This window comes from Motacilla alba, chromosome 7 (genome assembly GCF_015832195.1).
Source record: "Motacilla alba alba isolate MOTALB_02 chromosome 7, Motacilla_alba_V1.0_pri, whole genome shotgun sequence".
NCBI lineage: Eukaryota > Metazoa > Chordata > Aves > Passeriformes > Motacillidae > Motacilla > Motacilla alba.
In genome coordinates, this window is record NC_052022.1 from 1,484,945 (window position 1) to 1,509,291 (window position 24,347).

Sequence of the window (24,347 nt, forward strand, 5' to 3'; positions counted from 1 at the left end):
TTGGTTTGTCTGTAGAATGTGTACAAGTCTGACCTGGAATGGCTGCGAGGCATTGGCTGGCTGACAGAAGGGTCTGTGGATGTGGTCAAAGCCAAGAAGGCCCAGGAGCTCCTCAGTGACCGCCTGTACCGCACGCGGCCGGAGCAGCTGAAGTTCACCAGCATCACTGACTCCCCGGACGTTGTCCTGGCCAAGACCAACGCCATGCAGCTCAGTGATGTAAGCTCCCCTTTCACATTTCATTTCTTTGTGGTGGAGAGTAGAATTTCTATGGTGGGAATGACGAGTTGGGAAGTTTTGCAAATTGGAATTGCTGAAGAATTCCTCTTGGTGTTTTTTTTCTCACCATACTGAATTGCCATTGTTCTTCCTTTCTCCTCAGCGTCTGTATCGTGAGGCCTGGGATAAAGACAAGACCCAGATTTCCGTCCCTTCAGACACTCCTGTCATGCTGCAGTCCAAAGTCAATGCTCTCAACATCAGCAATGTAAGAGAAGGACATGGAATATTTGTGAAGTGTTAAAAAGTGAAGGCTGGCAATTGTTCTTCCAGTTTTTGCTGTAAATGGTGGTGCACAAACTCACCTTCTAATGTGCTTGTAAACAGGAAATTACATCCAGAGGTTTTTTAACACCTCTCAGCCTATCAACAGGTTGTGTGTTCATGAACAAACTCCCAAGCTCAGTGTGCAATTCCACACAGCTTCTGCTTCCTTTGGCAAAACCTGCCAAATACATTCCATGGAGGAGTTGTTGGAGTCTGCAGACTTAGTGGTCTGTCCTGAGGAATATTTCTGCTGCCTCTTTGAGTTTTAATCTTGCTCCTACTGTAAGTCATGAGTTTTCTGTTGCGACACTTGCCAGGATCATTATTGTCACTCTGCCAGTTACAGGAAGCAAACTGGGCCCCCAAGCTGGTCATTCCCAGCAAGCAGGTTTTTAGAGAAGGCATTTCACTATGTTTAACATAGGTGAATAATTTTCTTTACAGAAACATTATCAGAAAGCCTGGGATGAGGTAAAGGCGAAAGGCTACGACCTAAGAGCAGATGCCATTCCCATCAAACAAGCCAAGGCCTCCAGAGACATTTGCAGTGAGGTACAGCCTTCCCTCCGTGTGGTGCTTGTGTCTCAGCAGAACTGAGTGAAGCACAGGCTGGCAGCCTGAGTCTGGTGGCTGTGTCCGGGTGAGCAACACACCTTCTGTTCTCTCTGCTTTTCCAGTACAAGTACAAAGAAACCCACGAGAAGGAGAAAGGCCACTACATCGGGTGCCCCAGTGCCAAGGAGGACCCCAGGCTGGCGCAGGCCGCGCGCGCCATGGCCCTGCAGAACGACCGCCTCTACAAGAAGGCCTACAACGACTCCAAGACCCAGATCCACATCCCTGTGGATGCCCTGTCTGTGCAGGCAGCCAAGGAGTGCCAGACCCTGGTCAGTGACATTGACTACAGGCAGTACCTGCACCAGTGGACCTGCCTTCCTGACCAGAACGACGTGATCCACGCACGGCAGGCCTACGACCTCCAGAGCGATGTGAGTACCCACAGAGATGTGTAGTTTTATTATTTAATAGATTATAGCCTTATTCTGATTATTCAATGCTATACAGTCACAACAGATTTATGTTGAGACCGTTTTCTTCAGTTTTTTGGTACTGCTATTATGTGCTCTTTTACACCCTTAAAAAGCATTGGCTTTATCTCTGAATATTGTAAAACTTTAGTTGATGATGTGTGCATAATGCTTTTGGACAGGTGTGATTTGGAGAGGCTGAAGGATTTGTCTCTCTTGCTTTGATGTGATTTAGGAATAACAGTTGTTTGCTGCCTTGGAATCAGGTGGCTTTTGTTACTTCTGTTTGCTTAAGTAAGCTTGGAAATTTATTTAATTGGAAGAAAACCCTGTGAGGTATCCAGTGAGAGGTTTTAGTGGCTGAATGCAAAGCAGGAGTTAGTGCAGCTGATTTCCTGACCTGGCTTTGCTGCTTATCAGGTCCTCTTCCACTGTTTCAACTACAAGCTTTGGAGATGAGGTTCCTGTTGCTTGGTGTTTGTCAGTTTTCCTGGTAGGCAGCTTGGGGTTTTGTTAGGACTTCTAAATTGTTGAAATGACTAGAGGAATAAGTGTTTTGGAAAGGACAGGAAGACTCTTGTAAGCTTTTAATATTAATCATCTTTAACTGCAACTCCTTTCAGTTGTTTCTCCTTACAAGATTTAGAATGTGTTGTGTAAGAACTGAACTACTTAAAACCTTGTTGCCAGATTTAATTTTACTTATGACACCGAACATCTCCTATATATAAAAAGGATTAATCTGACTCTAGCTAGGTTTATATAACACAATCTGCTTTGCATAGCTTAAAATAATTGAGACAACAATTTTAAACAATGTTTTTCTTTTGTGACCATCTCACCCAGGCTGTGTATAGGTCAGACCTAGAGTGGCTCCGTGGAATTGGGTGGTTGCCCAACGACTCTCCAGAGATTAAGAGGGTGAAGAATGCCCAGGATCTCCTGAGTGACAACGTGTATCGGACCCCCATTGACAGTGTGAAGTACACCAGTGTTGTGGATTCCCCAGATGTTGTTCTGGCCAAAACCAACGCTGAACAGATCAGTGCTGTACGTTGCAACCTCCTCAAAGCTGCTTCCACCCTAGAAACTACAGCTAAAGAGAAATGTCACTGCTAAAATGTAAAACTGATCCGTAGTGTTTTAAGTTTAATGCTTTTCCAAACATTTTACTCTTTAGAGATGATAGTTCAGGAGAGAGTTATGGGATTTTATGTTATTGATAAGTGAAATTCCATAAGTCTGATGATATTATTAAATGACTGTTTTAACAGCAAAAATATAAAGAAGCCTGGGAAAAGGACAAGACTATGATCCACATCATGCCAGACACCCCTGAAATCAACCTAGCCAAGGCTAATGCTGTCAATTACAGCCAGGTATGTTTGTCATTCTGTTATTCTGTTTTCTCTAAAATAGTATGTGGATTACATCATTGTTGATGTGGAATCTCTGTGAATCTCATTGAAGTCTATCCTCATAGGGGGCTTGTGGCATTCCCTTCCCTCTACTGAATATCCTTAAAGTATTCAGCCATTTAAAAATAAATACTTGCATTCAGCTATTTAAAATCTATTAATATCATGCCCCACCGAGGGAATATTTGATTATAATGGTTGAGAATCCAAGGCATATAAATATTTTCTACACTTTTACAAACATCCTTCTGTGCTATATATGTTGCATAACTGATGTTGCATGTTTCAGAGGCAGCTGCATTTATGGTTAGGAGCAGGAATACTGCTCAAAAAATTTCATGGTATTTCAGCAAATAAATGGCTGGAGACTCTGTTTCTATAATGTCAAATGCCAGAGCATTCAGCGTATGTGTGATGTTTTATCTTCCTCTTCAGAAACAATATAAAGGAGCTTGGGATGAACTGAAGATGAGCTACGATTTGAGAGCAGATGCAATTCCAATCAAGACAGCCAAGGCTTCTAGAGAGATTGCCAGTGATGTAAGTGCCAAAGGAGGCATCTCCCATGCTCCAAGAGCCCTTTCACGCTAGCTGTTACTGATGGTGACCTCTGCTCTTCCCCCAGTACAAATACAAGCTGGAGCACGAGAAGCAGAAGGGACACTACGTGGGAGTGCCGAACGCAAAGGGAGATTCCAAAATCCAGTTTGCCCTGGACGTAGCCAAAGTTCAGAGTGAACGAGAGTACAAGAAGCACTTTGCCAAGCAGAAGACCCAGTGCCACCTGCCAGTGGACATGATGTCCATCGTGTCAGCCAAGCACGGGCAGGCCCTGGTGAGCGACGCCGACTACCGGCACTACCTGCACCAGTGGATCTGCCTCCCCGACCAGAACGATGTCATTCATGCCAGGCAAGCCTATGACCTCCAGAGTGATGTAAGTTCACCTGAAAACACCCCCTACCTTAGTCCTGTATTGCCTCTTCTCATCCTGCTTCAGCTCTAAGGGGTGGGAATCTGTTCCTGAATTCAAGGAACTCACCTTGCTCTTTGTTAAAGTTGCAAAGTGTAGGCCACTTATAAATTGCCATGGTTGAAGGGTGATAAATTCAGATGTAGTGCTCGTGTTGGAACTACTGCTCCCCTTTTAACCGCTGGATTAAATTCTGTTATTAATGAATCTTGCTGGATTGTCCAGGGAAGTGTAGCTAAGAGCATGGACCCTCTTTTGTTTTCCCAGGCTGTTTATAAAGCTGATTTGGAATGGCTGCGGGGAATCGGATGGTTGCCAAATGATTCCCTTGGAGTCAAGCATGTCAAATATGCTGGAGATCTCCTGAGTGAGGTAACCAAATGTTTTTTAATACTAACATTTTCTTCAGGGGTATTTGTCACTCAAAGTATTTTAAATGATTTAAACAATTAGGATTTTTTTCAATTGAAAAATGCAACTGCAATATTTTCACAACATTCATTGTGTATGGAGAGGTTTTTCTCCATGAGAACTTCCTTGTCTCATGTGTCTTATTCAGAATTGCTGTATTAGGCATCAAATATTCCAGGGTAATCTGTTCTTCTCTTTCTTGTACAGAGGAAGTACCGCACGAAAGCTGAAACTCTCCCGTTCACTCAGGTGGCTGACAGAGTTGATTATGTCACAGCAAAGAATAGCACTGAAATCCTCAGTGATGTAAGTTTGCTCTCAGTGTCTGGGCTACATTTGACCTCTTTGATTCTGTATTTAATGTGCTTTCTCTACTAGCCTTGCCAGTTCAGGGGTTGGTTTGTTATTTTGTCTGTAGATTATGGTGTTTTCCCAGTTCTGTGGTGGTGCTACAAGGCAGTAATGTCTTTCTGTGTCCTAGATTAAATACCACAAAGAATGGAATGAAGCCAAGACAAATTATACTCTCACAGATACACCACAGCTGGACATGGCCCGAGAGGCAGCCAGAATTCTAAATCAGGTGTGTGGTCTCTCCTTGACAGCTTCTATTCACATTTTTTAGGAATTTAAAAAACCTGCCTTATTGATAACAATCCAAAGGAAGGATTTGTTATCCTTATACTTCTAAATAAATTACGTACATACGGTAATCATTATCATTGTAGTAGTGTTGAATTCCTCATCACTTTTATTTCCCACAGAATTTGTACAAGGAAAGCTGGGAGAAAGAAAAAGCCACTGGTTACCTCCTGCCTCCTGACACGGTGCAGATCTCTCATGCCAAGCACTCAAGTGATGTCCAAAGTGAGGTAATGATCCTTCTCATTAGGAAGATGAGTGCTTGGAAGCCTGAAATATTAAAGGCCTTGAAAATTCCCAAATAGACTTAAAAAGCTTTCCATCTGGGGTAACATCCAGACTTTTCATGGCCAGTGAATTCCACTGTCCTCCAAATAATTCAGCTATCTTTGTGATTGTGGGGTTTGGAGATATTAGTGCTGAAGGTCAGATTCCTTCCACATTCCCTCTGTCCAGAAACAGTCCTTTCAAAATCAACTGACCCGGGCTTCCATATTTTATAAGTGTTAAATAAAAAAAAAGTGTAAAATTTGAAGGGATACTATGATTATAACATATATTGCTCTGATTTCACTTTTTGGCATATCAAAACCTCTAGGCCAGTACACACTTTTAATTTTTAACATTTACATAATGGATCTTGAAATTATTACATGACCCTCATTTGGAATGAACATTTTGTCAAAACGGTGTGATGTAAATACCATCAATAAGCATCCACTCTTCAGACAAATCTCAATTTATTGCCAAAATGAGACTTAAAGTGCTTGTTAGAAAACATTTTCTGGCAAGTCTGTCCGCTTGTGTTAACAATACCTTTTACTGAAAATGGAGAATATATTAGACTAGAAAATGCTGTATTTTGAATGGGAAGGCTTATACAAAGTAATAATATTGTTTGTGCCAAATTTTTATCTGGTCATGTACTGAAAGCCTAAGGCTGCATTTGACAACTCCCTGTCTCATCTGCTCTTTGTGTTGACCAAGCTGAAGCTATTCCCAGGGTTAAAAACCAAAGTGGGTAGAGCCAGTGCTGATTTTCTCTGTATTTCTCTCCCCTTCCACCAGCTGAAGTACAAAGCTGAGTATGTCAAGCAGAGAGGTCACTACGTGGGAGTTGCCAAGATGAGGGATGACCCCAAGCTGGTGTGGTACGAGCACGCGGGCGAGATCCAGAACGACAGGCTGTACAAATCAGACTACAACAAAACCAAGTCCAAAATCCACATGCCTTCGGATGCCATGGCAGTTGTGGCAGCCAAGGAATGCCAGAACTTGGTCAGTGATGTTGAGTATCGCCAGTACCTGCACCAGTGGACCTGCCACCCTGACCAGAACGACGTGATCCACGCACGGCAGGCCTACGACCTGCAGAGTGATGTGAGTGATGGTGCAGCCCTGTGAGGTCCTTTCCTCATGGTCTGGCCTAAGGATATTGCTCACAGCACCTAACCCATCCTGAGCTCAGTAATTTCTGTCCTTTTGCATTGTCTTTCTGGTTTAGAACGTCTACAAAGCTGATTTGGAGTGGCTTCGTGGCTGTGGTTGGATCCCTCTCGATTCAGTGGAGCATAAGAAGGTTAAGAATGCACAAGAACTGATAAACAAGGTAAGAGAAAATATTTCAGCAGTTCCACAGTTGAAATATTTCAGCAGTTTCTGAATATTTCAGCAGTTCCACAGTGAGAAAGAAGTTCCACTTTTTCTCATGCACAGTGTTTAAGACATTATTTCACCTCTTTGCAGAGAGCATACACAAAAGAAGCCCTGGAGAACTTTTCCAAATACACCAGCGTGGTTGACACTCCTGAGATCACTTTGGCAAAGATGAACTCTGTCAATCAGAGTGATGTATGTACCTTTTTTTAAAATAAGTATTCATATAGAAGAATGAGGAGATGATTTAATTGCTTTTGCTAACTATACTAGTTTTAGCCTTATCTATTTGTGTGTGCACCTCATTAATAACAGGCTTTCCTGGGGTGAACAAGTTTAGTAAGAAGTGATATGAATGAACAACACAATGCTGCTGTCCAAATAATTTAATATTTTCCTGTAGAAGAATATGGCATGTCCCTGACTTAGGGCTGGCATAGATTTTTCTTACAGAAGACTGAGTCCTGTTCTTGATAAACAGTTAATGGAATTCCTGCTGTTGCTAAACTGTATTTGCTGAGCAGTATCTTAAGTTTTTCATGAATACCACGTAGATTTTGAGGTGACACAGCAACATTTGCCTGTGTATTACAGTGGTTGAAATGTCCTACACATTTATGACACAAGAGAAAATTAATGTCTACTACTAATAGATGGACTATTGGGAATAATGTATTTCTCCTGTGGAATTAACACTGTGTTTGATTTCTTTTGTAGCTAAAATACAAAGAAACATTTAACCAGGAGAAAGGCCAGTACATTGGGTCTGATGATACTCCTGCTCTGCACCACGCCAAAGACATGGCCTTGCTCCACAGTGAGGTGAGATCCCATAAATATCAACCTTTGAAATGTGGGGTGGACTTGAGGAACTGTTCTACTCTCAGTAGTGGCACTGGGGAGGTTATTTGATCTCCTTTTTCTTCAGCTTTCCTGTTTGGATCACTGGATTCAGGATGATTACTTTCCTCATTGAAGTGATCTCAAAGGACACCTGTGTTGTGCTTGGAAGTCAAAACAGTGTGACAAAACCAAATACAATTCCATCCAATAATACCTTTGGAGACTACTGATAAATTTTACATTTACTTTTTTATGATAGATGAAAACTGTAGATTATTATCATAATTAAGCAGTTACTTTTGAGTAGTCTCACTGACTTTAGTGAGAAACCTCAATTTTTTTAAAGTGTAAGTGATTACTCATTCATGGGAGTAGGCACTTCATAATTGAATCTGAAGGTGAACATATTTAATAGATAACAAAACAAGTATTAGGAAAGTGCCATTGACACTAATGCTTCTTTAATAAACACCAATATTTCTTGAAGATTTTTCACAATTTTGATGATCTATAAAATTATCAATCTCAATTCTATACTGCACTTTTATACCAGAGCTTATATCTATATTTTGGATACTTTTATTACCCTTCTGATATAAATATAATAAAGAAAGCAGAAATCAGCTCAAATTTGTGCTTAGGTAGCTTCTTGAAGTGAACACTTTTCCTGTTTGCCTTATAGAGGATGACTATTCAAAATGAACATTCTCCATTTAATTTACTGGGAACCACTCTGTTAAAATATTCTGTATTCCATGTTATATCCTGTGTGTACATAAATGGGAAATACAATTGATTTTTTCATTAAATCTGTGTATGCTTTTTCTTGTCCAGAAACATTACAAGAAGGCTTGGGAACAGAGCAAGCCCATTGGATACAGTCTGGATGAGAAATATGTTCCACTTGTGGGAGCCAAACATGCAAACCACATCAACAGTGAGGTCAGGAGGGATTTCCCATTCTTTCCCTTTTTTCCCCCCAGTATGTTGTTGAAATGAACATTAAAATTTCCACATGAATATTTTTTCAGCTTAAATACAAGGAAATATATGAGAAGCTGAAAGGCCATTACCTGGCTGGGAAGGATATTGGTGATTTCCCCAGTGTCATTCACTCCCTGGAATTCCAGAAAATGAGGAGCGCGGTAAGGAATGAACAAGTCTGGAATGTTTTCCATTTCCTTTATTTCACCGTTTATTTCACGGATGAAATTCACTATTTCATCACTTAAACATAAATAGTGCAAAGTTTAATTGAACTGTAGAATCACAGGATCATTAAGGTTGGAAAAAACTTCCAAGATCAAGACCAACCTTAACATAAATCCACAATAATATCAGTAAAAATTATTTCAACATGCTTATGTTCCCTGAATGTTTATTTTTATATGTGGGTTAAATAATTGAATTTAAAGTTATTTAGGAGATTGAGAAGAGATTTGTTCAGCTATTAGGAGTACTACAGTAAGGAAAAAAAACCCTTTTCAGTCTAAGGATCTGAGCAGTAAAAAATATCATGTGGGATTCATTTCCTTTACAAATAAAAGTATGGATTTTGAGTTGAAATAGGAATTTAAGAACTGGAAAAGTAAATGCACATTTGGTGCGTTGCTGTTGTCAGCACTGCACATACAGCATGTCATGCAGGGCACAAAATCAGTGTAATCCCAAATATTCTATCTTTAATTAGATGAAAACCATGTGTGGAGCATGAGTCTTTTAATCCTGAAGACTTGTTAGTTTTTTCATCAGCTGTTAAAACTGCAAGTGAAGGTAATTGTTGTCCTTCCAGGAATTTGACAAAATTAAAGATGATTAATATCCAAGTGAAGCTTTCTATCCTGGTGAATCCCATGGGAGCTTAGCCACTAAATCCAGAAACCACATCTCAGATTATGCTGTCACCTTTTAGTCCAAAATCCAAAGCTGTACACAAAATCACTCTGATTTCCTCTCACCTTTTCCCCACTCTTTGCTTTTCAGCTGGCCTACAGAAAGAACTACGAGGACACCAAGAAGAATGTCCATATCCCGACTGACATGATGAACCACGTCCTGGCCAAGAAGTGCCAGTACATCCTCAGTGACCTGGAGTACCGCACCTACTTCCATCAGTGGAGCTGCTCCCCTGAGGAGAATGATGTCATTCACGCCAGGAGGGCCCAGGAGATCCTCAGTGATGTATGTTTAGCATTTATTCAGAGCCATAGATTAGGCTAGCTTGGAAGGGACCCGTCAAGGTCATCCAGCACACCCCAAAAATCCCACCAGGAGCCTGAGGGCATCGTCCAAACCCTTCCAAATTTATGTGAGCTTACCGAACCCATTTGTTTGATATTATAGCAGCCTTTCCCATCATTTTTCCCAAGTATCTTTGATAATATTTAAATATGAAATGAAATTAATATTAAATTTAATATCAATTAAACATGAGGATTCATATTTGTATATTAAATTATTATGAATTAATTGATTCATTAATATGAATTAATAACCATGGCCTTGGATTCTTAGTATCATTAAGGATCTCTGCAGTGATCCTTATCTATTGTAATTGGGAATGCTGGAATTAGCACAGGGGCCAGGACAGCATCCAGAATCCTTCTGGATCCAGTGGGTCTGGAAGAGAATTCCCCTTGTTTGTTGGGGTTGTATCAGCCCACAGGTGAGAGAATGGTGCTCATATTCTGCAGTCAGTGGGGTCCCAGCTCGGGCCAGCCAACCTTCCCAATAAAACCTGAGGGTGTGTGAATTGCCTGCCTTAGTAGGATGCAGAATTCCTTGGTTTAATTGGCAGAAGGAAAATTTCTTCCTAACCTGATGTTCTGTTCACTTCCATGTAGTCTGTGTATAAAGATGACTTAAACTGGCTGAAGGGACTTGGATGTTACGTCTGGGACACTCCACAAATCCTACAGGCTAAGAAATCCTATGACCTGCAGAGCCAGGTGAGTTTTCCTTAAATAAGTAAATAAATATTTATGTGTCTTTTTCTTCCATTTGTGATTTGCTGGAGTTGACATGTCCTAGTCCAGAGCTGAGTGAAGTTACATCAGAAATATTCCTGTTACATCAGAAATATTTTGTTCAAACTGTGAAAATACAGTCTTGGAGTTGCTTCTGTAGAGACATCACCCGTGTTACTGGAGAAGGAGAAGACTTTGGAGAATGTAACGACAGCTGTGGTTTTTAATTTCATTATTCCTTAGTTCACACTGGCTGTATATTAAGTATTATTCAGTATTTCTATTTTATGACCTGTCACTTTCAGAGTTGATCTTAACTGAGCTGTAATCTTTGATTTCAGTTATCCAGATGTGATTTTAAAAGAAGCTGGCAGGGAATTTCCAGGTCATTTCCAGCACTAACGAGTGTTTTGTTGGTTTTGTGTCCTTAGATAAAATACACCTCTGCAGGGAAGGAGAACTTCCAGAACTTCAGTGTGGTTACAGACACCCCTGTCTATGTGACTGCTCTGCAAAGTGCTGCCAATGCCAGTGAGGTGAATCCCCACCTTTTCTGCTCAGGATTGTCCTGCTGAGCGTTGAAACAATTCACTAAACCCAGCTTTCATCCTCCAGGTGAAGTACAAGGAGGAATTCCACAAAACTAAGGACAAGTATACAACTGTGACCGAGACAGTGGATTCAGAAAGAGTTCAGAGTCTGAAACACCTCTACAGTGATGTAAGTGCTATACACAATTTTCTTTGTCTTAAGGACCTTAAATGTGGGATTTTTGTTCTATTTTGTTTGTTCATTGTTTGAAGATAAACATCCACACCAGGAGCTTCTCAAAGCCAGTGCTGGCCCTCTGCACTACTTGAGCTTGGGGGAAATACTGTATTTCAGGCAAGGGCCATATTTTCCAATTGTAATGCCAGTCTTGGCAAAACACCTGGATTAATTAATAGATTTCCTGAATAAAATTGCACCTGAAGCAAATTAAACCTTGTATGACAACAGATGTGGATAGTTTAAAAGGATTTTTATCACCCTTTACATGCACTTGATATTAAGTGTCACTTAATATCTTCAATACTTTACTATGAGGTGTCTAAATAAAAGCAGAAGGGCTTTTGATTTCTATTGGTTGTTGTAATTATTTACAAGAACTATTTTTCCACTCACACAAACTTTCTATTTCCCCACAGAATCTCTACAAGAAGGCCTGGGATAAAGTGAAGGCCACCAGCTATGCACTGCCCTCAGATACTGTAGCCTTGGCACGTGCCAAAGAGCTGAAGCACAATGCAAGCATTGTAAGTGAATTAAATTCTTTAATTTTTTTAATCAGTGTAGTGATTTAAAAAAATTCTAACAATTAAATCCTTCATGCCTTGCATCTACTATAGATGTAAAAGTTTTTTAAACTTTCATTTTCCTTCCCTTTTTAATTGAGATATAATACGCATCTGTGGATAATGATTTTTCTCTGATAGTCATTTGGGTCACTGTCCTTTGTGGCTTCTTGCCATGGAAATAAAAAGTCAGTTGTTATAGTAATCCAAACTGAAAATGTTAGGGTTTTTCTAGTCTAAGTTTCATGAGCATCCAGGTCAGAAAAAACCCAAAAATCTTTAAATTATGCTTACAAAGTATAGAAAACATGTTATGCTTTACTGAAGTTAGAATTAAGAGAGACAACTCCACAGATCTCTTTAAATGAAACAGCTGGAAGAATAAATAAGTGTCTTATTCTAAATCTATTTATTTTTAAAACCCTCTAGTCAGCTGTTGTTTTAGAATGTGATTGTTATGATGTGCTTTCTTCTCCATTTAAGACAAACAGAAAATTAAAATCCTGCTTTAAAGCCTTTCTCTACTTGTTGGACTCAACTTTTTGCTTAATGATGATGAATTTTGTTCCAAACCCACAAGGGACTCATTGGAGTCAGTTAATTGTTGCATTTCTTTACTTGTGCTCAGGTCAAGTACCGTGAGGAGTATGACAAGTTCAAAGCCCTGTACACCCTCCCCAGAGGTGTTGAGGATGATCCCAATACTGAAAGGTGCCTCAGAGTTGGGAAGCTCAACATTGATGTAAGTATTGGTTCTGGATGTGTGTTTTCCTGGTAAAGCCATGCTCATCTCAGAAGCAGCCACTCAAGGAATCCCCATGCCTTGATCCACACATCCCATTCCCACGTGCATTTGGCAGCGTGCAGTACTTGCTAAATTCTAGAATACAACCAGAAATGTAAGTTTTAACTCAATTACTGCATTGCCTGCATGGCCAAACCTGTAGTGTAATATGGGTAAAATCATCATCTGCCTTCTTTTAACTCATCATCACAATGAAAATTGAACAAATCCCATTTTACCTCCCTTCTTGAGGTTCTGCAAATTATTTTTAGAGCAGGTCAGTTGTAAATTTTAGTCACGGCCAAAGTGATCTCTCTCCCACTGACATCCCAAGAAAGTAGCAATGATTTCCTACAAATTTATCAATAATTTATTCTTCAGCTTTATTAAACATTGCTTAACTCCACAGCGTCTGTACAAAGAAGCCTATGAGAAGACCAAAGCCAAGGTGCACATTGTCCCAGACATGGTGGACATCATCTCAGCCAAGGATGCCCAGAAGAAGATCAGCGAGATCGATTATCGCATGCGGCTCCACGACTGGATGTGCCTGCCAGACCTGCAGGTCAACACCCACGTGAGAACAGTCACCGACCAAATCAGTGATGTAAGTCCCCAAATCACTTGTTCCTGGCTCACTTTTGAGAACCTTCCTTCATTCGTGCTCTGTTGGAGGAAATGATTTAGCAATAATGTCACTGCAGCGCTCTGAAGTTGCCACTTGACTTCATTTTTGTGACACTTGGCAATAAATGGGTCAGTGAGATGGGGCTTACTTGAATAGAACCAGAAAATCCCAGAATGGTTTGGGTTGGAAAGGACCTTAAAGTTTATCTAGTTCCACTCCCTACCACGGGACACTAGCCCAGGTTCCTCCAAGCCCCATCCAGCCTGGTCTTGGACACTTCCAGGGATGATGAGGCCACAACCTCTGTGCAACAATTTCAATAATTTTAGTGTTAATGGTGCAGGCATTTGGGTCATAACATTTCAGTTCTACCCTGTGTGTAAATTGTCCTTTATTTGGTTGCATGAGGTGTGGAAACTTTGAAAGTCTGAGAAAATCCTGGTTGGGCAAAGCCTCTGCACACTTGCCTTGAGCAGGTCAGCCCAGGAGGAGGATCTGGCAGTAAATCAGAGCCCAGTAGGATGTGCAGGTGCTTTGTTTTATTTTTTAAATCATTGGATTTTTAATTTATTGCCCAAACCGAACAAAAATTATTTAAATTCCTGAAGGAATTGTTTTGATCTTCTCAAACAAACAAACATAAATGAAAGTAGTAGAAACTTTCCTTGCCATCATTTGACAGTTGTGTTTTGGAGGGATTTAGAAATAAGGGATTAGATCCTGATGGAATTCTTACAGGTTCCTTCTCTGCTTCCTTAGGTGATCTACAAGGATGATCTGAACTGGCTGAAAGGCATTGGCTGCTTTGTCTGGGACACTCCTGAAATCCTCCATGCCAAGCAAGCCTATGACCTTCGTAGTGATGTGAGTGGATGACTCTGGGTTTGCTTCTTAGTCTTCTTTTTCACTCCACTGTGGCTTTACTCCACTCCAGGTGTAGTGGAATAAATGTTATTTATCCTTCTTGATTGAAGGATTCATTAAACAACAAGCCATAGTTCCAATATACTCTCTGTTTCAGTGCTGGTTCACTAATAAAATAGCTCAGTGATGAAATGAGTAGTAAGTATAGTAAATATGATAGTACATTCAATTAAATTAACAGTTACTAGCCCTAGTAATTAGAGCTCTTGCTTTCTCTCTGCAGATTAAGTACAAATCTAAGGCAGAAAAAATGAAGAAGGACTTCACTGTGGTCACAGACACTCCTGTCTATGTCCAGAATGTGATCAGTGCCTTGAATTTAAGTGAAGTAAGTGTTTCTCTCACCTTCCAGCCAAATGCTGTTACCTCACCAGCCTTAGAAATGGGACTTTTAATATGTTTTTAATAATTTCATTTTAATCATTGTTGGTTATCTACACCCCATTGTAGGCACAATCACTAAAATCATTAATTGCCTGAAGCAAAAAAACTTTAATCCAGTTTTTTTAGGAGCAATTCCCATTGTATGCAAGCAAAACACACTGTGAGAGAATGTGGCAATTATGACTTTTTCTCCTTCCCAGGCTGTCTATCGTGGTGATTACAGGAAGAATGTCCAAGGCAAGATGATCCCCACTGATAAAACAGTGGATCTGGAGCGGGCGTACAATGCAAACAAAATACAGAGTGAGGTAAGTACAAAACTGCAGGCTCCACAGAGTTTGTGGTTCTGAAAAAACAAATTGTCTGCTTTTAGCTTGTCAGGTGAAATTGCATGTCACTGCTCTGAAATGAAAGTGGGAAAGTATCTTCATTCAAGCTATAAAAATGCATTTTAATGCTTTTTTTCCCTAGGCATGGGGGGAATCTTTTGCCAGTTGTGATGGAGAGGTGTCTGGGGTGGAGGGATTTCCCCCTCAGGTATTGCTGACAGTTGTACAAAGTCTTTCTCTCTGCTCTTGCAGAATTTGTATCGCTGGGCTGGTGTGAACGCTCTGCCCACTGGGTACAGCCTTCCCACGGACACTCCCAACTTCCAGCATGCCAAACACGCCCAGCACATCGGCAGTGATGTAAGTCGGGGTCTAAATCCTTCCAAATCATCCTTCTACACCACGGCAGTGATCAGCAGCCCCAGATAAGGGACTCTCAGCTGGGGCCTTTACTATTAAAATAGAAATTTCCTCAGCATTCTGCAAATACCTTATTAGATGCAAGAAAAATGTGTTATATTATTAATTTTGGGCTGTATGATAAAGGGAGAAATAATTATGATCTGTGGCATTTAACTCTGATACAGCTACATCTCACTTGTTTATCTCTAAAAATCTGTCTCTTTATGCAGCATGAATTGCTGTCAGAGCTGCAGTGTAGCCAGAATCATAATCAAATTTACTTTCTGTGCGTTTTTGTACTTCTTATAGCTGAAATATAAAGAAGCCTATGAACACATGAAAGCCAAGGGCTACACTCTGGGACCTAAAGATGTTGGCTTTGAAAATGTGAGGAAAGTCAATCAAGTCATTAACGAGGTACAGTAAATATATGTATTTGCTTTCAGTTGTATTTGCAGTGCCCAAAATATGCATAATGAGAGTGCATTGACTGCTGAGTTGTAGGATCCCTTTTCTTTGAGGCTTTTTATATTATTTGGAGAAGTATCCATCAAGAATAGTGAGGGATCATTGATCCAGGCTGAATCTGTTGCCATAATATAAAACTGCAGCCTGACTTTATGAGCTGTGATTAAAGCTGAACAGAAATTATTGTATCTGTATAAAATTGGGTCAAAATAGTTTTAGGTTTTATGTATATTTACTCACTTCTTTGATCATTGGCTTTAATAGCGTGAAAATTAAGTATATGTATTTACATGTTTTTAGGATTAGAGTCTGAGATTTCCAGCATTTATTGAAAACTAAAATGGGAAAATGGGAATTTTATGGGAAATGGAAATTCTAATGGAAAAATTAATGGGAAATCTTTGCCTGGGGAGAAAACAGCAATTTGTGTAAGAAGTGCTTGCGCTGTGCTGAACTTCTCTGGCATTTCAAGGTTTTGAGCTGTGTTCAAATGCAGAATGTTGTCTCTTGTGACAGAGGCTCTACAGGGCGACCTACCACAAGAACAAGGACAAGATTCACACCACGCCTGACACGCCCGAAATCCGCCAAGTCAGAGCCACCCAGGAGGCTGTCAGTGATGTAGGTGCCTCCCAAGAGAACGACTGAACAAACTGAGATTATCCCCTGACCACACAGGTGAAAAGCTGCTCTGTTCCTTGTTTTCCAGCTGATCTACAAGTCAGATTTCTTCAAGATGCAGGGCCACCTGATCTCCCTGCCCTACACCCCTCACGTGCTGCACTGTCGCTACGTTGGGGACATCACCAGTGACGTAAGCAGCACCTGCAGTGAGGTCCAAAACCTCTCTGCTGGGAGTGGGGTTGGGTTTCTCTCACTTCCTTTCTGTTCTGTCACAAAAAAATGTTTTCTCACTGCGTTTAAGGACTGGAGGTTGAAATTATCCCAAAGGTCAACCCTTGGCTTTAATTTCTCTCGTAGATTAAATACAAAGAGGACCTGACGTGGCTGAAGGGCTTGGGCTGCTTCCTCTATGACACTCCTGACATGGTCCGTGCCCGCGACCTCCGCAAGCTCTGGGTAAGAGTTTTCCCCTGGGAGCTGAGCAGTGCAACAATGGATTTATTTCTGTGCATGCAGGAAGTGAAATGGATGAAAACGAGCAAAGAATGAGAGAATTTTGTGCTGTGCAGCCAATTTGTTGTTTCACAGCACTGTTGGGTTGCACTGTAAAATTTCCTTCATTAATACTGCTTTTCCTTTCCAGTCTAATTATATCTACACGAGTAATGCCAAGAAAATGTGGCCTAAAATCCAGGTGGTGTTGGATACTCCTGGATACAGAGCAGTGCAGGAGCTAAAAACCCATCTGAGCGAGGTAAATTCTGTTATTTCTGCACAATTTTGGAGCTGTAATGAACCCCTCCCCGTGTTTTTTACTGGAATACATGAGATGTTATAATTTCAAAGCTGTGAGTGTGCAGCTTCTAAACAATAGCAGAAGAAATAATTCCTGCACCTGTCTTTTTCCAGCTGGTTTACAGAGCTGCAGGCAATGAGCTGAAGACAAAATACACTTCCATCCTTGATACACCTGACTTCATAAGAGCCAAGACAGGACAAAAAATACAGAGCCAGGTGAAAAAAACTGTGCTGATATGAAAATCAATCAGGGGATCCTTCTTAATATATTGTTAGAGTACAGCAAAAGCTTTCCAAGCCTTTTCCAAGCAATGTAGAATTCCTAGAAATTGGTGGTTGTGTTGATATTGTGAATTTACAGCTGTTTTTCTGAGGTATAAGGTAGAATTTAGTAGAAGTGTGGTTTTTTGATTATTTTCTTCCTGCTGCAGTACTTGTACGTGGAGCTTGCCACAAAGGAGAGACCCCACCATCATGCTGATGGTCAGACTCAAGCCTTTGCACATGCCAGGAATGTCAAGGACATGATCAGCGAGGTAAAATCTTGTTTTCTAATTTGCTGCCACTCTGCTGAACTCTTCAGAAGTTTTATTTCTAATTTTAGTGGTAATTTCAAGGCTCAAATCTCTTTGGCCTCCATTTATTTTTGTCTCTGTTATACTTAAGTTCCACATTTCCTTTGTAAGTTCTGGTGAAATAAAACATTCTGAAAACGTGTTTTAGGATTTTGTAAGACAAGCTTTTTTTGCAAATGCTTCTGAAATTGCAGTGATGACACTTCCCTCTTGCTGTCTCTCTTAGAAAAAGTACAAAACCCAGTATGAGAAGATGAAGGACAAATACACCCCTGTCCCTGACACCCCAGTGCTGATCAGAGCCAAGAGAGCCTACCTGAATGCCAGTGATGTGAGTACTCCAGGGACACCCCACTGCTAATTGTCCTTGCATTCTCCATGGAAAGAGCAGGAAAAGTCAGTGGGGAACAAACATGCAAAGCACAGAATATCTCAGTGTCCCCCATCAAGGAAGCCCCCTTATTTAAATGTCCATTTCTAATTGAAATTAGGAACATTATTAAGTTTTGATTTGATTCCACCGCAATGCCTTTTTTTCTTTTCCAATTTTTATAATTCATTTTCATTTCCCATTGCAGTGAAGTAAAAGCAGATTTAAAATAATTTGTTTACACATCAAGTCTCCACCTGGAGCAGGCTGGAGTGAAGTGATAAATAACTTTTATCGGCTTTTTCATCCCATCTTGTGTTAGAAGTAAACTGCCCTGTCACTGAGAATGTGTTCATTTTTTAAATGCAGAAGTAGATTTGAGAGAAAAATTACCTGAGCTGCTGCACAGGAGGTTGTTAAAGTGAAAGTGATTTTTTCAAGCATGGAATAGTTATTTGTGATTTAAGGCAATTTAAAAATGCTCATTTGTGAGAGCTTTTCCAGATATTTCAGAACCAGCAGGATGTGAAAGGATATGTTCAGGGCTGGTGCTTTGTTCTAGGGTTTATTTAGGCATACTGCAGTAAGAGTGATTTTTAAATACTGCCAACAAACACCCCAGCTCTTCTGCACATGGGAATTTCTCCTCTGAGAAAGTCTGGGATGATCTTCCTGCTTTCTTCTAGAGGAGAGCAGGGGAGATTTTTATGCCAGAAGCGGCTCCTGGGCTATTCTAGAGAGGACTCCTGTGGTGCAGGGATGTTTGTTCCTCAGTCTGGAAGTGAATTGGGTGAAATTCCCTGTAATTTTCACCACAAGTCTCAATGAAATTACAACTGATTGTAGGCAATTACAGACTCCTGAAATTCCTCAGGGCTTGCACTGGGATGTCAGACAGCAAAATATCCCTGGGTATCATTCCTGAGAAATGAGAAATTTAACTGGAACAGTCCCTGGCACATGAATCCTTTCTTTTGTGTTTTTTTTCTTCCCAGCTGCGCTACAAAGAAACCTTTGAGAACACCAAGGGCAAATACCACACCGTGAAGGATGCTCTGGACATTGTCTACCACAGGAAGGTCACTGATGACATCAGCAGTGTATGTACATCTTCATTCCTAATTAGTGTTTGACTCTTAACCTAAAATAGGCCACTTAGCCTTTTGTTCCATTTCAATATGTCAAATAATTAGGAAACAATCAGCATTTTCAGTGTTGATTTCTCTCTTTCTCTGGAATATTGATTGCTCTTGGTGTTACAAGTCAATCTCATTTCCACCCTTACAGTTCTGCTGTTTCAGGGGGGGTAAAAAAGAAACTTTTGTGTTGTCTGGAGTGTTCTCTTTGATTGTTTTACTTAATTCTCCTGTTTTCTCTGTAGGTGAAGTATAAGGAGAATTACATGAGCCAGCTGGGAATCTGGAGATCCATCCCAGACCGGCCCGAGCACTTCCACCACCGCCTGGTCACGGATGCCATCAGTGATGTGAGTTCCAGCAGCTCCTGCGAGGCCCAGGCTGCACGGTCAAAGTGGTCTCCAGAATGAGCCCAAACCTTCTTTCTCAACAAAGGGAAAGCAGCTGAAGTTTTTCAGTGATTTACAGTTTGCCCTGGGAACTGGCAGAGTCTGATGGCTAAAACTGCAGCACAGCCCTTGTCAAATTAGCAGACAGTTTTAATTAATTTCATTTGTATTTGCTTAGATTTGTTTAGCCCTGTAACAACCTTTAATTGTACATTTCTGTACATACACAATAACCCCTTATCTGTACATTATTTTTAATTCACACAGGAGCTGCAACAGCTAATGATAGATTATGTGTGTGACTAAACTGAGTCCATGACAAAAACAGGAGAAACTAATTTATTTTATAATGAATGTAACTCTCTTTGCCACACCTTGTGCTGAGGTGCATTTCAGCACTAATTATCTGCTTAAAACTGAATCTTTTAAATGCTTTTTGAAAGGTTAAATACAAGGAAGACCTGGAATGGCTCAAAGGCACTGGCTGCTATGTGTGGGATACTCCAAGTTTTGTCCTGGCAGAGAAGAATAAAGTGCTCTACAGTGGGGTGAGTGACACACTCTGAATTGCTGCTGAGTGGTTTTGGACATTTGCTGTCCATTTACAACTATTTGTTGTTGGTAGAAAAGTTAATTCACAAATGCAATAATTTCACCTTTTTTTTTGCCACAAGTTCTCTCTAAAATCACATTTTCAGTGCCTTACCCTTCTTTGGGCTAACATGGGCTGGGTTTTGTGTGTTTGCTTTTCTCTGGCTGCAGTGTAAGTACAAGGAGAACTTTGAGAAGACCAAGTCCAAGTTCAAGTACGTGGCTGACTCTCCAAGCAATGAACATTTTAAATATGCAACTCAGCTGATAGATATGGTAAGTCAAGATTTCTGTAGGCTCAGCCTTAAGGAGTTGGTCTGTGGGTAAATACAGAATTGAAGGTTGTCCTTCCTTAAAATCAGGCTTAAAGATGCTTTAAGATCAGACTAAAGTCATGAAAGATAAGGTTGTTGTTTTTCTGGGTGTTGGGACAGAACAGGTTTGCAGAGCCTAGAAAGTGAAATCCCCACCCCTGTTCATTAATTTTTCATGGCAAAGGAACTTTTCCTTTGCTGACTTAAATAATGCTGCTGGTACAGTAACCCTGAGTGTTGGTTTCCATCTCAGAAAGGTGTGGACAGAATTCCAATTGCTTTCCTAAAACATTGATAAAATCTTTATTGGTGTTAGGAAGACAGATTTATGTCTGAAGTTTCCACAGCTTGTTTAATTTCAGTGATTTTACCTGGAATTTCTCTACTCTACAACTCAACTTCTTATTTTCCTCCAGTAGTGTTAAGAAACAATTGACACAACCTAATAATTAATGAACGCCCCTGGGTTTAAAATTCAAATCACTCCAGGAGTTTGTGATTAGTGCTCTACACCCCAGGACAAACTCCATGGAAAACACCATGTTCAGGGTGATTCCCATCAGCTCAGAGCTGGAACAGCCCATCAAAATCTGATGCTTTTCAGTAGAGAAGCAAATATTTAGGTTTATATCTTAATATTTCATTCTTTTTCACCAGCCATTGTGTCCAATCATTACCTGTCAGTAAGTTTATTACTGCATTACCTGTTCTAGGTAAGAAAAGCTGTTTCACAACAAATACCAGAATTTTTATGAAGATTGTTCAGTCTTATAATTGTTCATTGGGCAAATAAGGAAAAATTAATATCAGAAACATAAACAGGTGAAATTTTATCAATGGGACCTCCATATATTGAAATGCTTGCCTAAATAACTTGTTATATAAGTGATGTTTTTTAATAACATCTCATTGTGTTCTCTTTGGACTCAACTCAGGAATCTACAACAGAGAGTTGCTTCGGCAGTTACTTTTCATGGAGAAAATCAGACATAAAATTTTTTTCATTTTTGGGTTTTTTTGGTGTTTTTTTGGGGGGTTTTTTTTTGGGCTTTGGGGGGGTTTGAGTTTTGGTTTTTTTTGTTTGGGTTTTTTGGTTGTTTTTTGATGTTTTTGGATTTTTAAAAATTTGTTTGGTTGGGTGTTTTTTGTTGGTTTTTGTTTGGGTTTTTTTAATGTATTTTTCTCCTTTGAACATGACCTTCAACTCCAGCCTGTAAAGAGGTTATACCAATGATCTCTCTGTATCTTAACCCTCTCTTGTTGCACTGTACTGTGCTATTCTGAGCAGAAATTATATAAAGCAGCCTATGAGAAGCTCAAAGATAGGTACAGCGTTATTGTGGATGATCCCAGGAACCTGCTGGCCAAGTGGGGCAGCACCCTGAGCAGTCAGGTACTGTGGGGGCACTGGAGCAGCTCTGTGTGCCACCCTCACTCTCAGCAGTGTCACAGCCCTGTGATTTTTGTCATGTTTCTTCACTCTTCACTCAATCTCCATCCTGCCACCCAAAAAGGAGCCACTTTTTGTGTGAGCTGCTCTGTCCATCTGTCCTGTATGTACTTCCATTATTGTGCATCAATGGACATCAGGAATCCCATCCCTCCTGAAGCCACTGGAGAGGTCTTAAAAAATGCAGGTCAAGCATTTATTGGTTTATTATCTCTCTTTTCTTCTTACTCATTTCTAGATAAAGCAACAGGGACATATTTGCCTTAATCTCTAATTTACTCTCATCTCCCCCCAAAAATTCATAACCTCCTTAATGTGAGAGCAGGAAAACTTGTTAATATTTACCTTTAGCAGTGTTAATTATCCAGATGTGAATTGTATGCACATGTGGCTGAATACATACAGCACCTTGCCTAAATCTCTCCACTCTCCAAGTGCCTGGGATCTAGAGCTGTGTCGTTGTTCATGTTGTTCATGGGTCTCTCTTGTCCTTGGTTGCCATTTGCATGGACAGAAAAGCTATAAATCCTTTGCCAAGATGCTCCTGCAGCACGGATGCAATGAAATTCTGAGGCCAGATATGCTGACAGCACTCTACAACACATGCCTGTGGAGCCAGGTAATCTGCAGAGCTGCTGCTCTAGGACACCTTAGATCCCACTGTAGCTGCTTGGACTTGGCAAATTTACTGCTCCCTCTACTTCCATGGACTTCAGACCCCAGAGCTTCCTCCGTGTGCTTAATGCTGGCTGTGGTAAAATAAAACAGAATATCTGAAACAATATTTGCTGTCACTTGGACATGGCTCAGCTCAGGCTGAGCTTGTCCCTGTTTTCTCCTTTCGTTGTAAACAATTGGTATGAATTTCACGTATTTGTATAAAAAAGCAATTTTCCATACATTTCAGATATTGGATGTTAGCTCTTCCTGGTATTTCCCTAACCCATTTCTCATTCTGACACCATTTCTTGGCCTGGCCACCTTTGATAACCCCAGTTCCTTAATTCAGGAAGGAATGATGGATTTGCCAGGGAGATTCCAACATTTATCTCCCACTGTGCCCAGAATGGTGTCAGACACAGAACAGTTATTTCTGCTCTGAAATCACAGCTGCTGGCAGTCAGCTCACCCTTTGCAGGGGAAAAACCATTCCTGATCCTGAATTGGAATATAAATGGTAGACTGGAAATGCAGCAGTGGAAAACAATTCTGTCAGAGGGAATTGTAATTCTTTGTTATTGTCTGTGCCAGTAGTGACATTCCTCAGTAATAAATTACTGAAGGTCTTTCAGACATTTTTGTTCCATTTTTCTGTGGATTTATGCTTTCACTAAAAGCTCCTTGCAGGTAACTTTGAGTATGTTTGAATTTAAAAAAAGAAGTGTCTGACCTGCATGTCCCCCCGAGTTTACTCCATGTTATCATTGATTACTTGTTTATCATTTTTCATATTTTGTCTGTCGCAGTCCCATTTCAAATGCATGGGTTTATTTTCTGATGAAGGGTAGAGCATGAAAATTCTTTTTTAAAAAATGTATTCTAACCTTCTCCAGCTGCCTTGAGGCTGCCTACAATGAATTTCCATCCTTGGTGAACCTGTTCTCACTTGGTGAACTCTGTGAAGAAAGGTTTAGAAACCTGAGCAGGGCAAGCTGATCCTTAAGAAAATCATTACCAAGGCACAAATCCTGCTGCCAAAGCCTTGAAAATATCCTGGCATTGGGGTGTATTTGGTAATGTTTTTATTTCCTGCTGTGTGAGACGATTTACATTTCTCTTCACTCTGATCACAGAATCATTAAGGTTGGAAAAGACCTCCAAGATCACCAAGTCCAAATTTCAACTGGATATGAATATTTAAAATGAGATTTTGTCCATTATGAAATTCAAAAGTCTCTGGTCTGCAAGGATTGATTTTTTTTTTTTTTTAGCTCAGTCCTGGAGATTTTTGCTTGAAATAACCATAAAATGAACCAGACAAACAAACAGGCAGCCTCCTGGGCAAGGAAGGGGTTTGCAGTTCAGCTCACAGTGCATGTTCTGCTTTCTTTGGCTTTGTGGGAGGGTTTTGCAATTTTGCCCATGGATATAATCCCACCTCTGGAGGAGGCTTTGTCCTGCTCTGTGAGACTAACTTAGAGCCTTTCCCCATCTCCAGATTCAGTACAAGAAGGACTATGAGAAGAAGAAAGGCAAATACACCACAGTTCTGGATACTCCAGAGTATTTACGGACCACAAAGGTCAACAAGCAGATCAGCGACGTAAGTGTGGATCCTTTGGAATGGGACAGTCCCCCCACCCGGGAATTCCCAGCTGACACCAAGGATTCCAAGAAATAACCCAAGCCCCAATTTGTCCCTTC

At 40.5% G+C, this 24,347-nt stretch overlaps 1 protein-coding gene across 50 annotated transcripts in view; it reads left to right on the top strand.

Moving 5' to 3' along the window:
* Positions 1–24,347, top strand: part of NEB (nebulin) — a 158,793-nt gene that overhangs the window by 42,852 nt on the left and 91,594 nt on the right. For 45 of the 50 annotated variants that reach the window (XM_038142075.1, XM_038142090.1, XM_038142069.1 and 42 more), the window contains 43 exons: positions 16–219; positions 383–487; positions 991–1,098; positions 1,224–1,535; positions 2,421–2,624; positions 2,849–2,953; positions 3,428–3,532; positions 3,618–3,929; positions 4,233–4,337; positions 4,584–4,682; positions 4,858–4,959; positions 5,141–5,248; positions 6,087–6,398; positions 6,523–6,627; positions 6,765–6,869; positions 7,392–7,496; positions 8,352–8,459; positions 8,549–8,662; positions 9,501–9,698; positions 10,361–10,465; positions 10,915–11,019; positions 11,099–11,203; positions 11,671–11,778; positions 12,446–12,559; positions 13,011–13,208; positions 13,989–14,093; positions 14,377–14,481; positions 14,738–14,845; positions 15,119–15,226; positions 15,578–15,685; positions 16,253–16,357; positions 16,446–16,550; positions 16,718–16,816; positions 17,004–17,114; positions 17,270–17,374; positions 17,590–17,694; positions 17,960–18,064; positions 19,099–19,203; positions 19,485–19,589; positions 20,072–20,176; positions 20,391–20,495; positions 22,498–22,602; positions 24,142–24,246. In XM_038142075.1, coding sequence (XP_037998003.1) covers positions 16–219; positions 383–487; positions 991–1,098; positions 1,224–1,535; positions 2,421–2,624; positions 2,849–2,953; positions 3,428–3,532; positions 3,618–3,929; positions 4,233–4,337; positions 4,584–4,682; positions 4,858–4,959; positions 5,141–5,248; positions 6,087–6,398; positions 6,523–6,627; positions 6,765–6,869; positions 7,392–7,496; positions 8,352–8,459; positions 8,549–8,662; positions 9,501–9,698; positions 10,361–10,465; positions 10,915–11,019; positions 11,099–11,203; positions 11,671–11,778; positions 12,446–12,559; positions 13,011–13,208; positions 13,989–14,093; positions 14,377–14,481; positions 14,738–14,845; positions 15,119–15,226; positions 15,578–15,685; positions 16,253–16,357; positions 16,446–16,550; positions 16,718–16,816; positions 17,004–17,114; positions 17,270–17,374; positions 17,590–17,694; positions 17,960–18,064; positions 19,099–19,203; positions 19,485–19,589; positions 20,072–20,176; positions 20,391–20,495; positions 22,498–22,602; positions 24,142–24,246 — 5,550 coding nt within the window. Of the gene's footprint in view, positions 1–15; positions 220–382; positions 488–990; positions 1,099–1,223; positions 1,536–2,420; positions 2,625–2,848; positions 2,954–3,427; positions 3,533–3,617; positions 3,930–4,232; positions 4,338–4,583; positions 4,683–4,857; positions 4,960–5,140; positions 5,249–6,086; positions 6,399–6,522; positions 6,628–6,764; positions 6,870–7,391; positions 7,497–8,351; positions 8,460–8,548; positions 8,663–9,500; positions 9,699–10,360; positions 10,466–10,914; positions 11,020–11,098; positions 11,204–11,670; positions 11,779–12,445; positions 12,560–13,010; positions 13,209–13,988; positions 14,094–14,376; positions 14,482–14,737; positions 14,846–15,118; positions 15,227–15,577; positions 15,686–16,252; positions 16,358–16,445; positions 16,551–16,717; positions 16,817–17,003; positions 17,115–17,269; positions 17,375–17,589; positions 17,695–17,959; positions 18,065–19,098; positions 19,204–19,484; positions 19,590–20,071; positions 20,177–20,390; positions 20,496–21,821; positions 21,927–22,497; positions 22,603–24,141; positions 24,247–24,347 lie in introns of all 50 variants that reach the window. The other 5 variants (XM_038142070.1, XM_038142082.1, XM_038142107.1 and 2 more) reach the window with 4 other exon arrangements.